The following is an 18,638-nucleotide window of genomic DNA, read 5'->3' as shown; positions in this document are numbered from 1 at the left end:
CTCAATTTTAACTGTGGTGTCTGCAGTGATCTCTCCTGTTCCTCTTCTCTCCATGCAGGTCCATCAACACCCCAAGCCAGGAAGAAGGCTGAGACCAAATCCATAAATAGGGAACAAATACCATGCTCCCGCTTACAGTTCCAGCAACATGTCTACTGGGTCCAGCTGGAAGCTCTGGCATGTTAACACATGTGGTTTATAAACTGAAGCCCCTGTGCACCAAATGCTATGGTATCTTTTACTGAGGAAAAAAAGACAAATACACTACCTAGAAACTAATCAGCAGAGACTTGTTCTGTTCATGAGTTTGTTTATTAAAAAGGTAGTATAAAACACAACCCCTTTAAGAAACAAATCGAAGGGTATTCTCAGGTGCTGTCACAAGTCTAGACATTATTCAAATAGCATTTCTTTGTAATGTTGCTTTTCTAAAGGATAAATGAAAATGATTTCTTTATTGAAAGAAAGTCACCTGTCAGAAAAAATTTCCAAGTCTACTTACTGAAAAGTTTAATCTAACAATATACTTTTCATATTACAGAATGAGCAAAAAACCAGTTTGCTGCAAAAGATTTCATAATTGTACAAATATTTTACAGAACTTTCAGAGTATTCTGACAGTAAGATGTCAAGCTATAATGAGCATTACAATACACACAAGTCAAATCAACACAAATGCACAACTCACAGAATTCATTTGCCATACTGCAGTATATTTTCTCTATATTTAAAATCCAACTAAAATCTATAAAAATGTATTTTAATTTTTTTTTCCAATTTGGTTTGGTTTAAGTTTCAAGAATTCCAGGTATGAATATTGATGAAAGGCAAGTTTGGGTTTCTATGAAGCATCCAACACCTTCGAGTTTTCTTAAGTTAATTAAGCTAATTATTTGTAACTGTTAATAGGTTAACCTTAACTGAATAATGTGTAGGACATGTTTTAGCTAAATTGCACTGCATTTAACATACTAAAGATTTTAAGTGAATTGCAATCCTTATATAAAACCTAAGCTGTACGAGGGACTGAAATTCAATTAAAAAATTTAAAAAGCCAGCAGGAGAAACAGATAAACATTTTGATGCAAAATGGAAACAATTCTCTCTTTATACCAGTATACAAACATTTGAGAACCCACAAAAAAAGAGAAAAACTTCTAAAAAGCCTTTTATTTTGAGGTTTTTTGTCTCCAGATGTCTACCTTGGACATGCTCCTCCAGCCACGTCATGTCTGGTGAATACCTGTAACTCCATAAAAACTCCTTCCCAGCAAACCACTGAACAGCATTTGAGTCTAAAACAAATTACCAATTTATCCCGAAGCTAAGCAATTATTTTGGATGGTTCAGAAAGTGATTCTGCCAAATTACGCTGAAGGATCGGTTAATAATCTGTCGTGTTGTATTTAAGTGGCTTTACATCCATTTTATTACACTGAAAATTGGTAGAAATAACTATTTCTCTAGTTCAAAACTGAGCAAAAATAATCATCCACAAATTGTTTCAGCCTGCTGCTAGTTATTGTTCTACAGAGGAAAGGAGACAGAATCTCTTAAAATGAACCTCTCACCAAAAGCACAGGGATGGAGGAACATGCAGTATACTTGAACACTGGAATGGGACCTAAAAAAAACCCTAGAAACTGAGCAAAAAGGTTGTTTTTTCACTTCTAATGAGCAAGGAAAGTAATTAGAAAACACTTTTTAATTAAAGAAAAAATAAAGTGAGAATTCCTTTAGGGTTTTAATTTCTTACCAATTTATGTATGATGTTGATCACTAAGAAAAATAGGTAAGTTTAAAAAGCAACTTTGCTTGTTGAGATTTGTTAAAATGTCTCATTAAACATTACTGCTCTATACTATAAGAATTTCATAATCGTACTTCAAAACAGCAATTTTAACTTCAGTGAAAATTCTTGATTTCTGTTCAGATTTATACAAATTTCATAAATTCAAAATAATTTCATAAACAATTTCAAAAAGGAAAACATCTAAAGAATTTGGTTTTAATGAAAATCTGCTGAAAAGAGTCACAGCTGCATTAACCTCTCCTTGGACTACTAAATGCCTCAATAACTCAATGAATAGTTTATAAAAATATATTTTGACATTCTACTGGGGAAAATGGAGGTAGACAAAAGGAAAATACAAGTTTCAGTGTAATTCCACACTTGAGAACAACACATTTGCATGGAAAAAGAGCTGTTATTACTTAAGAATCCTAGTTAATAGGAAAGCCATTAAACCATTTGATCTCAGTCTTTTTTCGTGCTCTACTTTAGTGTGAGGTCTAAAGAAGGTGAAAAGACTAAGAGCACCATTGAACTTTTGCACCAAGCCAGTCAAATTTGCACATCAATTGGAGAGAGGCAAGTTTACTGCACATACAGCAATTCCTTATTTTTCAAAGTCTTATTTCAAACACTAACACTAACCTTGTTCTCCATATCTGATAACCATGATAAGACTTCATGGAACTTTACAAGTTTTACACATATTTCCACAAGTTTCCCTATATCAGTTGTAAGTCCTCTGTAAAACAGGTGATTTAACTGTGTAGTGTTACACCACTGGGCTCCCTTAAAAAAAAAAAAAAGCAAACAAAACAAAAGAGATCTACAACCTAGAGTCTAGAAGCTAGAAGAAAAAAAGGAGCACTGAAAGCAATACTCGCCACACTAAACTACACTTCTCATATGCAAACACTTCCAGCTCTTAAAGGTCTGTGGTGCTTCTTACCAATAAAATAACTAAGGCAGAACCAACACAACCCAGAAATGTGTCTGAATACGCCACTACATGTAGCTACTAACCAGGCAGTGCTCCAGATTCCCCAAATTCTTCAAACACCTGCTTTACTGAAACACACAATCCATACACTTGGAAAGATGAGAAAATTTACTTTTTTTAGCTGGCAAGAGCTACATCTCTTCTTTATAATGCAACTCAAAATGGAAAATTTGTCGTATCAGGGTATTATGAGCCCCCAGACTTTTAACACCTGAATTCAATTATGACAGCTATTTTTGTCACAAAAGAAGTAGTTTATAACCACAATGGAAGTGTTAACTTCGATGCTCTTGCTGGCATAGCCACCCACACATATTGACTATATATTAAAAAAAAAACCAACAAAATAAACTTAGACAACCATATAAAATTCAGGAAAAAACTCTGTATGGCAATCTCAAAGCACAAGGTTTGAAAATAACTTTTCAGAGTATTCTGATTACCTCATGATGGAAACACAGCATCTATAGTTTCTTGCAATCCAATATGAATTAAAAAAATTAAAAGGATCCTCCTTGCAAATGTGTAGTGGTAACCATCCATATAAACAGCATGCTATGAATTTTTAATTGTTTAGTGCCTAAATCCACGTTCTTCTATCCTCACTTATCAACACAGTGGAATTCTAAATTAAGAATGACTTCTGCCCAAAACAGCTCCCCCCAGTTATTTTTGAAAGCCTGCCACTTATTAAGATACCTTAAGTTAGAATGTCTTCTAAGTCCTTGCTTTTGGAAATATTTTGAAGACACTAGCATTTGCTATTTCCATATAAGAGCATTATTTGAAAGCATATTTTAAAGTATTCAACTCTTGCACAACAAACTGCAGTTTGAGCTGACAAAAGCATTTAAATTTTATGAAATATGGAAGATCCTCCCCACTGTGAAGAGCATACAGAGCTAAACAAAAATGTTGAGAACTCACACTCATCATGCTAACAAAAAACCAATGTTATTGTGGCCTAGAATACGTGTGTTCATGCACTTCTAGTCTCCTTGAGATAATTCCAGCCTCTAACTAACATCAACAGAAGGGGAAGGAAAACTTCATTTGCTGAATGCTGTGATTTAATAACCTCTCTTCACTCAGCTTGCCTTAGGGTTGCTACAGCAACACTGTCTTTCACTTACTTTAAGCTTGCGACCTGATACTACTCATCAGCCACCTAATACATAGCAACATATCCAATGCATTCACCCTATCTGGATCACAGCAGATGTTCCATAAAATGATCCAACATACCGGGACACAAATTACTGAAATTCTAAGTTCTGAGGGAACTTAACAGGAAAATTAACAGTACAATCCACAAATCCCGTAAAAGCTTTGCATTATATAAGTTACATATAGTTACATAAATTTAAGGGTTGGAACGTATTTCACACTCACGTCATGAAACACTGACAAGCATAGTTAGAACAGAAGAAGCCTGATGAGTTTTACTGTGTTCTTGAAAACTTGAGTTACTTCACCTGAACAGCCAATTAATACAAACTTTTAGAACCCTGTTAAATACTGCTTTTAATGAAAACTTCAAACCACACAGTTGATGACATTCTAATACACCTACATTCATATGAATATTGCCTGCAGTCACTCTGAAGAAAGGGATACACTCAAACATCACTCTAAAAATCATACTTTCATAAAGCATTAAAGATGTTATGTATCAGCTTCACCATCGCTGCCTGCAAGGCTGCTGTCTGTGGATGGAGCTCCATCTTCATGAATACCCTCACCATTATTCTCCCTCTTGTAAGTTTCATCATTTGCATCCTCCTTAGGTGTCTCATTAACCTCTGGAGGTTGTTTCCCTTCGGGCAGTTTAACACTACTTGATGCAGACTCTGAATCAGATGTAGTTTGCTCCTTTGCATCAGGATCTCCTAAAAATGACTCCCATACCTTGAGCCTTTCTTCCCTTTCTCTTGCAGTCTCCTCCACCTGTTAAAGAAATGTTTATACACATCACTAGAGTCATACTTGTCAAAATGAGTATTTACTCAGATGAAACTAAACAAATATTTATATTACAGAACTCTCAATGCTGTGAACTCATGATCTGTATATACAGCAGCTAATCCTCTAAGTTGACACTTTCAGTACTCAAACAGGTCCTCTAATTTTTTGCTAAGTTGAATAATTGAGAATGATTTTGAGACATTCTACAACTTTTGAAGAGAAACAAGATAACGCAGGCATAGTCAGGGGAAGGAATGCCAAGGACTTCTAGAAATCAAGGAGATTTACTGTTTGGAAGACATACTGGATAAAATAGAACCACAAAAAGCTACCTGATAATCCGTTACACCATCCCATGTTTCAGCACTGAGCTGACGGCCACCAAACCACCTTCCATTTAGAGTCAGCTTGCACAGATCAGCTTCTGTTGCTTCTTTAAATGACACAGAAGCAACGCCATCAGGGTGCCTCTGCAAGGACAGGCAACTTGCATTTAGTAACATTCTAAATAATGCATTCATTCCAATACCCTTTATATTGTCTTATAAAATCAATCAGCATATAGCTTCATTCTGATCATACGTAATCATGTTTTAAAAGTTCAGTTGTCAAGGTTCCATATGTTGTTCTATTGGCAAACACAACACAATTTTTGAACACAGAAAACAAAAACTATTTCAGCTAGCTTAGCTACAAATAACGTATCCATACACTTTCAAACGTGTAACATATATCCAAGCTCCTGGGAAGTTAGTTGCCTTTACATAGGCTGAAGTATACCGGTGCTTAGACATTAAGTTCCAAAAGTTTTAAAGTACTGAAAGATTAAGTCAAGTTTCCATGAAGTAAACACACCCAAATGAACACTCCACTCATATTTAGAGCAGCCTAAATGTTTTGCACCTTTGCACATTACATCGATTCTGCCAACACAACATATAAAAATACCTACATCAAATATGAGAACCTTCTTTACTTGACCAAACTTTTCACACTCTGTCCGCAGATCTTCTCTTATCTCATTTAGCACTAGAGGGTCCTCCTACAAAGCAATTACACAGCTTTAATTAAACACAAGCACTCACTTCTCTCAGCTCTATTTTAGTTCCTTCAGCAGTGGTACACATCTGTCAATCTGTTAAAAGTCCAAAAATTAAGTGCTGTTATGTTGCATTTTCAAAGCACTTGGCAGTTGGCAGACAATTCTTATTTGAATTTAATAAATACTACTTGTTAATAAAGCTATTTTGTGCTCATTTCTCCATTCTAACTACTACTGTTGTTTACTCCTCTTTCTATCCCAGAAAAGAGTATTGTCAGATATATAGGTTTTTCAGGCAGTGGAAAACCCCGACTTGAAAAATACGTTCTTATCAACATTTTCTCCTTGCATTTGGAGAGAGATGAATGAATTTAAAGCAGATGTTTGGCACAGGAGAACACCCTTCCCAAACAGCAAGTTTAATTTTGTTTTCATCCGCTTGGCATTTTGCTACAATTTGTATGGCAGAAAGCTGAGACGTGTTAACTTCTAATAGCCCAATCTACAGAAGCAAACTGCATCTTCCTACCTCAAAGTCCTTGGGGTGAAACATATTCCTGATAATAATGATGCGTTCATGCCGCATTCGAGTTGCCCCATCTTTCTTCTCCGGCCTCCAATCCAGCTGTCTAATGAAATGAAGCAACAGTAAGAAGATATTGTTGCGGCTCTCTTCAGTTTCTACAAGTATTTGTTGAAAAAAAAAAATCATTAATTCTGCATTTCTTGCAATACATTAACATATATCTTAACGCAAAGAGCTATGTTTTTCTTCTAAAAAAACACAGTAATTACCAAGGTTTACTACTCCTACAACGCATTTGAGGTTTTAAGGTACTTAAAGGCTCATAGCAGGAATATAAATAATTTTTCAAAGTAAAGTATTTTTTTAAACACTGACAAAATATTTATGAAATATTAATTCCTTCCCAATATAAACTCAGATACAGGAACCAGCTGTTTTCAAGTGAAATTAAAGTGTCAGTATTTTACCATTTTTTGCTAACTTATTCTGGAAAGAAGGAGATCCACTATTCCCCTAGGTAAAATTTAACTGCTTTTATTTAAAAGAACATGCAAGGACACATTGACTCTTACACAGGTATTATTACAAGATGTATTTTGTTCCCCCGTGTAGAGCCACTAACACAAACCAACATAACCCAGCACATCTATTCTAGGACTTTGCCTTCTCACAACAAATCTTACTTCTCACAGAAATGTCAACTTCATATCCTATTACAAAAATGCCCACACGTTTACTTACACTTTTAAATCTCAAGATCATACACTGGGGTGGGGAAATCTTAAGTTTCCTCTTGTAGCTGCTACTTTAGCTGAAGAAAACTTGGATTTCCAATAAGAGTAGTTATACCAGTAAATTATGCTCTTCAACTCAAAAGGAACACAGTCCTTTTATTCACACAAATTGCTGTCAAATGCAAGTTCATAATTTTTATATACCTGCCTACACACTGGAGACTTCTTACAGCAAGAACCATCAGTGTATTTTTGGGGCAGACAAATTTCCGGCTTTAATTGATAAGATATCAAGTAGCCTTGCCCCCCTTAACTATGGGAAAACATTTCTGCATTACTATTTACAATGCTTAGTGAATGTTGCTTTCATTGAAATAACAAAAATATTCAAACTTTTTTCTTCTTTAATCTGCATCTTCTTGGTTCCAAAAGGCAGAAGAACAGTTTTTAAGAGACAAAATTAATCGAGATATAACTCAAAGTCCACTATATTTTATAGCAGAGAGAGATGTCGGGGGAATCTAGATATATAATTTAGTATTTGCTTCTGACAGCAAACATTTCTTGCCCTTTGCAACTACTGCAGTACTGGCACTAAATATATGTGAGCAGCCAGAGTGTTATGACCTTCCAACAGTAAGCCCAGATATTGTGACAGGACTTGCATGCCCACATCCACTGAAGAGGAAGAGAATCTTTTATTTCCACAGGAGTTGTAATATTTTCTTCTACATCTGAAGGCACCATTGCTCCCTGTGTATTGATTTAATGTGTGAATGACAAAGAAGTTAATCATATAAACATTTAAGTTTGGAGTTAGGTCCCTTCAAACATGCAATAGTTAAGTTATTACACTGTCAGATAAGACTTTAACCTTTGCAAAACTTAGTACTGTGCTTGAAAGAAAGCACCGCTTTACTAATAGGACTTAGAATTCAAGCAATATTTTACTGAATAAAAAATACAAACTTCTGCTGTTGCGACAATTTCTTCTTGTAGTCTTTACATTTCTTCTTCTTTTTGCTTGCATCATACTCCCCCTTCAGCTGGAACTTTGCAACTTCTACATGCAATTTATAGCCCCGGATTTCTGCTTCATCCAGAAGCCTCAAAGCAAGTTGAACTGATTCTCTCTGTTTGAAGATAAAATACAGCACAAACTTTAAAGCACATGGCAAAAATCAAACTGTGTTCCAATAACATGCCATTAAGTATACTGTGGTAAGAATCAAGTCCCTGTCACTGAAAACCATAATGCTGTCTTCTGACACACAGCTGGCACTGCTTTCTCAATGAAAACCCAGTATTTCTTCACTCCTGTTGTAATTGATTAACACTTCCAAAAGCAGCTGCATATATTTCATTCAAATATGTCACAGACACTAATCTGCATTATCTAAGGAAGCTGATGAACTTAAAAGCAAGAATAAAAAGGTTTCAGGGGACTGATTTCCTATAAAACTTGTATCACTTTTCCAAGAACAGCAGATGTTGAGACTCTTAAGTAACTTTTTAATGTTTTCCTAAAAGTCCTTTAGGGTGAAGACAGTGTTTATGCTTGTGCACTCCACCATCCTAACTACTACAATTACAAAAATAGCACAGACTACAAGCCATTTGATTTAGTACTGCCTGGTGCTTCTTGCAGAACTAAAGCCGGCTGCACTTGCAATTACCAACTTTCCAAATGATTCACAAGTGCAACACATAAGGAAATAGTACTGCAGCCTAAATTTTTATGGCTTAATAAAGAATGAAAGCACAGTTCTGAACCAAACCAGTTCTCAATTAAAAGCTGTAAACACAGGACTACAGTATGTTTCTTCCTGGCTCATTATTTCTTTATTTTTGGTTACACAGGGGCATATTTTCAAAGCAAAAGGTGAGAATCCTCCCATTTCAGCCCATCATCTCTGGCACACATAACAATAGCACGTGGAGACATGTTCAGCAGGTATTATGGCCATTTGCAGGCTGAGGTTGGATAAGAGAGGAAACAAATTAGTTAAGTGGGCATTTCTGTGTAAAACTTTAAAATGGACACCTATATTCCAAATTGTGCTTTAGATTTTCAAGAATCTTCTGAACGTGATTCTGAAACAATGGCCATATGTGCCTTCAGTGGGATGGAAAACTGCATTTCAATGCACCACTGACCTTCAGATAACAACAGAGGCCATCTCCTTTAAGATTTCCTTCCTTATCTTTATAGAGTTTGATCTTGTGTTCTTCTGTCTGAGGATCTCGCATGATGATACCACATTTTGACATGACTTGTACAAATTCATCTTTTGTAATGTCTGGAGGTAAACCTGCAAAATATATTCAAACAGAAGGCTTTAATGTAGTCTATTTTTAAAAAAGCCTCATTAGAGAAAACCTTCCCGTAGAGTTTATTTAAAATAAAGATATCAAAAAGGATAATTTACATACACTGCAAGAAACCACTGCCCTTAGGCATTACCTTCTAAGCATTACTTCATACCAGTATTCTCAAAATATCCTTGTACGTTGTAATAGGTGTAATGCACAGAAAAATCTCTGTGTTCCCTAATATGCACACCTAGAGATTTATTGTCACACATCATCAACACTGCAGTGGACACAAAGGCCTTTGCAAATGTAACTCTCCTGTCCAATCTTCAAGTTCCACTGCACTTCTAGGTATCAGAGACAAAAAAAAAAAACATCAGAACACAACCTATAAAGGGACAACTGTTTTTTCCACTCACAAATTCAATAAAAAGAGTAACTGATAATGTACAGAGATTTTAAGAACTGAACTCTGAATTGAGGATAAGAAAAAAAACAAAATGGATGAGAAAATTATGTGTATGCCCCATGCTAGTTTGGCCTGCATGAAGATTTTTGAAAATGATTGTGAAAATGCAAGTGTGTGCACTCCTGTGACTGCTCACAACCACCAAGTGCACCTAAGTATATGCATCTAAAGATAGCACCCCACCATCCAAAAGAGGTAGAAAAACAAAATAAAAAATAAGCGCACAGATAATTTCATTTGAACTTTCACATTACTTTCTCACTCTGTTCCCAACTCTTTTTTACTGTTTCTTCCTTCTTACCTAGTAATTATTTATTAGAGCAAACAAGAATTATAGATTAAGTGACACATATAGTTGATCCACTGTCTTATCATTAACTTGCCATTATCCTATCCCTTAAAAGCCTGCAGAAACTGTTGCTCTTAGAATAAATTAGTGTCTTCGCTGACACAGCTCACAGAATACACCATTTAACAGATAAAAGCATGGAATACGTCTATTCTACTTCTTTCCCACATCTGCAATTTAAAGGTCACAAAGACATTACTCAGTCAGGAACATAACATTAAGCAGCTTGCAAGTGACAGATTGAATAGATAACATTAGAGACATGAGTCTCTTTTACTACCTTTAGCTTAAAGTAGATAAATAAACAGTATTACTTACCTGTCACATAAACATTTGTGTTCCTGTCTTCTTCAACATGAAACCACCCTAAATACAAGAGGTTTAATTCAGTTATGGTAATACATTAAACATAGGAGGATAAACACTTATATTCCATCAGATTTATAAGAATTTTTGCTTGCTCACAGAGAAGTTCTGAACATGCCTTGCCTTCTTTCCTTTTGTATACAGATTCAGGAGGATACCTATGAAGTACCACACAATTTTAGAACTATTCTGCAAATTGCCAGCATAACCTTATCTTTGCTGTACCAGATAACAACAATCAACTACCAGTTTTCCCTCAGTACAATATAGGTCACAGCCTATGCAGAGGAAAGTGCTTTGTCACTTACCTGGCTCTAGCTTCCTTTTTTCCAATTTTTGTTTTGGATCTGTTTGTTTTCGTCCTGTCTCATTTGCTGATGCTTGTGTTCCTGATTTCTTAGGACTTATTGGTTGCTTACTTTCAGTGGCTGTACCAGAAGCAGATGAAGTATCTGTCTCATCTGGATGGAAACCATAGTTGGCATGATAGGTTGCCAGGAAATCTTCTGTTATCTGAAAAGAAATTAGGAAAATTAATAAAAAATTTCAAAGAAGTATAAATACAGGTTTGTATTTCAAAGTTAGGTAGGTGACGGTCATTTTCTGATCTGGCAACATAGAAAACAACACTATTTTAAAACTTTAAAATTATCTTTGCAAAGCCATACACACAACAAGAACAATCAGTTCAGGCATGACCTGAACTAGACCAAAACACAAATTCCATACATATGCATATGTAGTTTTTACACAAATGTTTCACAAGTTCTGCTATTTTTCAAACAAAGCTTTCTGCTTTCTATGCAAGTTGGATCTGCCTAAAGGACAGAAATCAAATGCTCCTGGCCGTGGCAAAGTGTTAAAGTGATACTGATGGTAAGCCAACAACTTATCCACAGATGATGAATGACTGACATTTACAGGCATCTGCCTTTTCATGGAATCATTTCCAGAGATGACATATATTTGTGCTGACAGGCAGTAAATATTGCACTTAATTGGAGATGTATTCTAACACATTGCTTCCAAGGCAATAGGCTTTACTTTATATCCTACAAATAGAGAGAGAGACTGTATCTGGATAAAATATAAGATTGGCCAATGCCTATGTGTTAGAGATCAAAATAAAAGAAAAAAAACCACAAACTGCACACAGTATTTCCAGCCACTGGCAATCACAGGCAAAGAGATACATCACAGCTGCTTTTTTCAAAACAAAAATCCACACATTATGAAGTAATTTCTGAAGTTGCACACTCTGAAACATTTTTTTTTCTCAAAACTGCACCTTAACCTTTGAAAACCTTATCTGACTCTGACCTTTGCTGCACTTGCTTCATTTGTATTCAAAAGGGAACAAAACTTCATGCCATTAAGCTATTGTAAGAGAGCAATTTCAAGTGTCAGTGATGAAAATGTAATCTCTTATCTTCCTTAATGATTTGAAGCTTGATGTTTCAACTCTAAAATTTCATTATGACAAATCAGAAATGCAAAACTGACAGTAACAGGCTTGTCAGGAATAATGCAAGATGCCATGGAGTCACATAACTTTAAAGGTTAGCACAAAATAGCTCTTAGACTAAACAAGATTTGCCACACACCTCAATGAAGAATGTAAATGGCTGCTCTTGACATAACACCGCATCAAGACAAAGTACAACCACATTTAGTGGAAAAAAGAAGACTCTGCTATAATCAGGTTCATTATCTTTGACATTAGCCATCTTAGGTAATCCTTAGTGCCACAGTTGATGAGATCCAGAGAATTAAGAAGCTTCTGCACTTGCTGGTGAACAGCATTATTAATTTTCATCAGAGAACCTACTGTTAAATTAGTGATTAAACCTGCAAAAGCATTATTTTTCAGCTTCCAGGGGAACTGCACTGTGTGTAAACCTCCATTTATTCTTAGCAAGTTATCTACCTCACACTAGCAAATTTTGCCACTCCGTAACAAAGATATTTTTTGCATAAAATGCTATCATCCTACCACATAACCATTATCACTACTTCACCTTAAAATGTCTTTTTACAAGCACAGAGGAGTTTATACACATATAAAGGCTTTTATTGGAACTTCTGTCATATCTGGTGGCACTAAAAATCAGTAGTCACAGAACTACTTACTGGGGACTTCAATCCAGTTCTGGTGGAGAACATCACAGAGATCAGTCCTACAAACACACCCACACAGTCACGCAGTTTGGGGTGGTTAAGCTTATAGAAAAAGAAACACAATACTACAGGACATGTGAGCATGTAATTAAGTGCTGGTGCCACTGAAACAGAAAGGCATAGAATAACCAAATGAAGAACAGATACCCTGTGCTTGCAGATGACAGCCAACGTCTGTATTTTCACAGCAAGTGATGCAAGCAGGAGATGAATTCCACATGTTATTTTGTGTTATGTCTGTGAAACACTAAAAAAGTTGGTATTCATTAATACAGTACCATTGAAATAAAAATAATTAAATAATAAACAACATTGCAATTGCTGCTATTAAATATTTTAATGTCTCCAAATTTTTCTGGGGAATGCTGGAAGATAATATCATTCACTTTTTGCACTGCTTTGAAATATGCTTTAGTGGAAGTTCAGCAGAGCAGCAGTGCAATCCCAGTCAATAGGTAACAATTACTTAGACCAGTCAGAATATTTTCATCTTTTGTCAAGAAACAGAGATTAAAAATTTCATTACTGCCCAAGGAGAAAGAAGTACAGCTTCTGGTCACAACAGTATCTTCAGTTTATCTGGATAAAAATTCTGTTATTAATCAGCAGAAAAATTCTATGGCATCCAGCTGGGTAAATAATCTTTGTGCAGCACTGTGGATCATGGATAGGTCACCAACTTCTATTATACATCATATTCACTAATGAACTTTTCTGCTCCTATTTAACCTGTCCAACCTTAATGCTATCTCCTCTCCAAGACAGAACAGATAAGAAAAGCGCTTAGGAAAGATAAATGCTACTGACAAGAAACATATTTCCCCTTCTTCAGAAGAAGGGGAAGAAATGGGAGCAAAACAAGAAGAATCCTCTTACAAATTACTATACTTACTGGATATAGCATCCCACAGGGAGCCAGGAATGCTCATTTCTCCACTGCTCTGCTTTCTGAGTCTGGATTTTTCACATTTCTACCCTTCCATAAACCATCTGCTCCACAGACACCTGCCTAGGTTTACACGCATTCAAACTTGGCACTACAGGCTTCACTCTCTCTCAGATTCTTTGGATTACAATGCATTCAGTCACAAACTAGAACCGGCACATTACATCCATCAAGTAGATGCCATAAAATTTCTTAATATTAAATTAACTAATTGCCTTCATTCATTGCTATACGATAAGAAAACTACTATTCCACTCACAAATCAGTATATTGGCTCAATGTATTAAATTTATGTTCATTCACCCCTTGAGGAACCATGTTATTATAGCAAGATCACATTTTATAGTTAAAACATTTAACAAACTTAAAAAAAAAAAACCTAAAATCTGTAACATATTTCCATGCTGTAGAATGCCACTAAGACAAATACCCTTATTGTTCAAGTGCACTTCTAAGACTGAACGAGATGGAACAACACATCTCTTATTTGACATAATTTTCAGATAACAATAAAAGAAGCATAATACTACTCTATTTTCATCTAGACTTTGTAACATACTAATTCATTTCTACACTGTCCACAAAGAGATCACCACAACTACTGTGACAGAGACCTAGGCACATGCCAGGCACCTCCGATCAACATCCACAAATATAACCGTGACTTCATCCCAGGCCCGAGCAACTCTACAGATTCTCCGCCCAGGCGAATAGCCAATGCGTAGCTCCTCACGACAGCGCAGCCGGCCAAGGACGGAGACGACACCGTAGTTTAAAAAGGTGTGGTTTGGTGCTGTTGAGACTCGCAGCACACACGATGTGGGTAAATGCAGACACCTGCGTACCGATGAGATCCGGCATCAACTGCTCCTTCTCTCCCTTCCTAGGGGCTTCCCCATACCTACCTTGGGGAACCAGGCTTTCTTCTCCAGGTCCCACTCGTAGGCAGCCCCGTCCGCCGGGTCCACGTAGGTAAAGGGGTCGGACTCGCCCTCGCCCTCGGCTGGCTTGGCCTCGTACTGCTCCTGGAGCTGCAGCTGCCGGTAGAACTCCTCGTTTCCATCCTCGCCGCTCATCCTGCCCCGTTCACTGAGCCTAGGGCACCAGCGCTCCTACCGCCGCCTATCTGAGGCACGCCCGCCCCGCCCCGCCCCTCTCGGTGGCGGGAGCGCGCACCGACAGCCCCACACCTCACGCCGCGGCCGCCGCAACCACCGTCCCGAGCCCCGGCGCGCGCACAAGACCGGAAATACCCCACGCGCCGCCGTGCCTTCCGCCCGCCCCGCCCCTTTACCCCGAGCTGTAGCCAATGAGACGAGTGGCATTGGGTCATGCGGGGAGCGGCGGAGCCAATGGGGAGCGGGAAGGAGGGGGAAAGAAAGCCCTTCCTGGGGAGGGCGGACGCAGGGGGCGGGGCATGGGCGGAGCACGAGCTCCAGCGGCCCTGCCCCTTTTTCTCCTGCTGTGTTTTGTTTTTCCTTTCCCTTCACCCTCAGACTGCGGCGCTATTTTCATCATAGGCAGGGCATGTGGGCAGGTGCCCCTGGCGCACCAGACTGCTTTGGGCGAGAAGCTGTACCTTGATTGGTCTTGCATGAGGACTACTGCAGCTTTACTTACATGAGAAATAAAAGTTTAGGGCACAGAAAGTCCTCCCTGCTGCAGGCTTTTCCCTGTTGCACCTACGACAACACTGGACAGTGAAGCAGCTTGCTGCCAGTGGTGCTGTGCAAGGCTGGCTGCCGTTCGGCACTGGAAGTACACGCATGTCCTACTAGAGGCAAAGGCAGAACCAAAAATAGAAAAATGAGATTGAAATGGCACTCTGAAAGTCAAGAAATCACATTGCTTCTCTCTGCCCTCTTGGCTGAGGGTGTCCAGCGGTTGTGTTCACGTAGGAAAGGGTTGGTACGTCGTATTAGTGGGATGAAGCTTGGCTTCAAAACACTCAATTCCTTTTGCATTAATGAAGTCTGCAATTACTACTCTGTCTGTGGATACTTAATTGAAATTTCTCCCAGTTCTTTTAAAAGCCCTTCATATAGTGCCATCTAGTGGTTTTTACGGTGTAGCCCAGACAGCATTACATGAAAACTGAATTTTTAATTGCTGAATTTTAATTGCTATGGTACTTTAAAGTATTTCTATTTAGAGGATGAAGCAGCACACTCTTCGTGTTTTCTTTTACAAACCTCAACCTAGAGTTATAAAACCGCGTGTATCAGCCTACGTGTTATAAATAAAAATTGAGCTGAACAGCCCCAGCAAAGCTGGCAGTGGCTGGTTTCCAGGGGCAAAACAATCTTTCCACTCAGAAATAAAAATTATAAACAGAATTTTTCTGGAAATCAGTATACCAGGAACAAATGGAATGATAATAAAATCAAAGACGTGTGATTGTGAAGCCCTGCAGGGAGAGATAAACATCAGCTCCCTGCCTGGGCACTAGGTTGTCAGACAAAATTGCTGAGGAAATATAGATTTCTAGTAACCTTTGCTGTTGCACAAAGAACGTACAACCTAGTTAATGACATCTTTGATGCTTCAAGAATTTTCTCAAGGCAGGTCTATTACAGTAGTTGTCCAAAGACTGCTTTGTGATCCCTTATAAACTTACCACCTAAGGGACATTTGTCTTCATTTTCAAACAGTTATTGGATTTTGGAGTGGAGCATGAGAGGCTTGATATAAACTGTACTTGCTTATAAAATTTGGAATTGGGTATATATTTGGAAATCAGATAATGACAGTCTTGAACTTTGTAAGAGAAATATAATTTAAGTCTTAAACTGTTTGTTTTATTTTTGCAGGGTTTTTAATATTTATTACCTGAGTGTTTGCAGTAAGGTCTGTGCAGATCTGCATACAGCAAGGCACTGGGTTAGTCCTGGGGAGCAGGAAATCCAAATTTATTCTCAATCCAGTGGGAGTGAGAGAGTGCAGCAGGGTTAATGCTCAATAAATCTGCTATGCACACTTTGATGTAGTTATGAGGACAAACTGCCTCGAGTTCCCTCACACTTCCTTTGCATAACAGAACGTGTAACAGCAGCTGCTGTGGCGCAGCCTCCAATGGTGTCACTGCCATCTGTTCCCTCCTCCTTGGTAAAGACACAGTGAACAGCCCAGGCAGACGACTCAGCTGGAAACTCATCATTTTGTGGGGTCGAGACAACTTTCCTCTCAATCTCACCCTTGAAATTACATAGATCATGGCTGCACAAGCACTGCTGCTGCAAGCTGCATCTTCTGAGGAGGGTGCCAAGAGCTCAAGCATTCCACAGCTCGGATTAGTCCAAGCTATCAAGAAATGATGTTTTAAAATCTGGCAGAATGTCTCAAAGTAAATATTAAAAGGAGGCATTAGCATGATGATTCTGTATTTGTGTCTGTGTGACATACGCCAATTTTGGCTCATCAGAACTGATTGATGTTCTAAAGATACAACCTGAATGTTGTTCTAGAGGTATCACCTACTAAAAATACAGATAAATTGGTTTTTCTGAAGCGTTTTGCTCCCTTTAATAGGGGAACCAGCAATTTGCTGGCTAATCCTTAATTAGGTAGACACTGTTTTCCTGAGCTGTTTTGTTATGTTAAGTAAGGGCAGTAATTAACGACTAAGTACAGGCAGCTACTCCTCTTTGAGCTTTTCAGGGGTCTGGAGCCTGTAGCTGTTACATAGATTACTGAGAGTGATGAGGAGTCTTCATGGTAGGAAAAATTACAGAACCAGTACAGATGTACTAAAAATTCAATATCATGTCCCATACATGGAAATTCCACGTCACAGTTCACCTTGCACTGAGGGGACCATCTGTGGCAGAGCCAACAATTAAATGCTGATTAAAGCCCATATTACATTTTTAAAGTAACACTGATTGAAATGTGTAAGTGCTGTAGCTGTGTGTACCTTTGGGTTATTCTTTAATTGTAATATTCTCGGCAGAAACACAGGAGTGTCAACAGGCAGCCCATGTAAAATAAAACAAAACAGTTTTTATGGGAACAGGAGCAGGAGCTTTAAAATGGCTATAATTGTGTAACTAAATTTTATACCCCAGTCACTCTCACTTTAGCATATCAGTATGACTCCATATGGACAGAACGTTTGAGGGAGTCAGCCTTTCAGTACTTTGTACCTTTTTTTCTACCTAGTCTTAAGCTGTGGACGTAAATAGGGAACCCCTAATTTTTCTTCCCTTTTATTTGCGAGATAATACTCAGTACTTATGTACATAGATGGTATTCCCATACGCTCTTATAGAATTACACTTGTATTACTTAGGTGTGAAAGAATCTGATTTTGGAATGCCGAGAAAAGATTGCAAAGGAAACAGCCCTTTGCCCTTAAATCCAGTTATGGTAATGTGGAGACTATTTATACATGATGATATTGTGAGGAGTAGATGTCATAAATAATATCAGATTGGTTAGATAAAAATATATGTTGACCCATATATCACTCCAATACATCATGCCATGAAGATTTGAATGTACAGAATTATCAATGCATAAAGTACACAGAATAATTAAATTGTGTCTTGAAATATTGCCAGTCTTTAAAAAGAAAATGTGCAGAATATAGCAAAAACATCAGTTCTGTAACAGGATATATTCACACTAGAAAGACAATCCAGTTACAGGAGGAGTTAAACAAGCAAAAAGTAGCTGCATGCAAAGGAAGAAAAATGGTGATTTAGGAAACTGGGTTTTAAGGGTTAGCCAAAGATTTTGCAGTGGGAAATTTGGTATCTGACAGAGACAAATTATGAAGTCCAGAAACATGTAGATCTGTTTCCCAAAGGCATTACTAAGCTAGAATAAAAAATGCTGTAAGCAATGGTATTGTTGGTGGATATTTCTTTTGTTTAGAATTCCCTATAGTAAGATCCAGGAAGATAAATGTAGGTTCATAAGTGTGTAGGCTTATCTACTTATTTCAGTCTCACCCTGCA

The 18,638-nt window shown here is 37.6% G+C and overlaps 1 protein-coding gene across 2 annotated transcripts; it reads right to left on the bottom strand.

Annotated features, from left to right (window-relative positions):
• Positions 1 to 2,104: 2,104 nt before the first annotated feature.
• Positions 2,105 to 14,817, bottom strand: HTATSF1 (HIV-1 Tat specific factor 1). Of its 2 annotated transcripts, XM_068204505.1 has the most exons (9): positions 14,586 to 14,817; positions 10,865 to 11,069; positions 10,509 to 10,556; positions 9,217 to 9,371; positions 8,029 to 8,192; positions 6,329 to 6,428; positions 5,710 to 5,799; positions 5,090 to 5,227; positions 2,105 to 4,739 (listed from the first exon to the last, which is right to left on the bottom strand). In XM_068204505.1, exons 1-9 carry the CDS (start codon positions 14,754 to 14,756, stop codon positions 4,458 to 4,460), a joined length of 1,353 nt encoding a protein of 450 aa, XP_068060606.1. In that variant the 5' UTR covers positions 14,757 to 14,817; the 3' UTR covers positions 2,105 to 4,457. The 2 variants fall into 2 exon arrangements, with proteins under 2 accessions (XP_068060606.1, XP_068060607.1); XM_068204506.1 differs by lacking the exon at positions 10,509 to 10,556 and having other exon boundaries at positions 14,586 to 14,815.
• Between the last annotated feature and the right edge of the window lie 3,821 nt (positions 14,818 to 18,638).

The sequence above is a fragment of the Anomalospiza imberbis genome, chromosome 14 (assembly GCF_031753505.1).
Source record: "Anomalospiza imberbis isolate Cuckoo-Finch-1a 21T00152 chromosome 14, ASM3175350v1, whole genome shotgun sequence".
In the NCBI taxonomy this organism is placed as follows: Eukaryota; Metazoa; Chordata; class Aves; order Passeriformes; family Viduidae; genus Anomalospiza; species Anomalospiza imberbis.
This window is presented reverse-complemented; position numbering and strand designations above follow the sequence as displayed.

Excerpts from the sequence above, each read along its gene's own strand:
- HTATSF1 (XM_068204505.1), bottom strand. The coding sequence starts at position 14,756 with ATGAGCGGCGAGGATGGAAACGAGGAGTTCTACCGGCAGCTGCAGCTC. Across the intron at positions 5,800-6,328 it reads TTCACCCCAAGGACTTTGAG|GAGGACCCTCTAGTGCTAAA; the intron begins GTAGGAAGATGC and ends ATTGCTTTGTAG. Across the intron at positions 4,740-5,089 it reads ATGGTGTAACGGATTATCAG|GTGGAGGAGACTGCAAGAGA; the intron begins GTAGCTTTTTGT and ends TTTCTTTAACAG.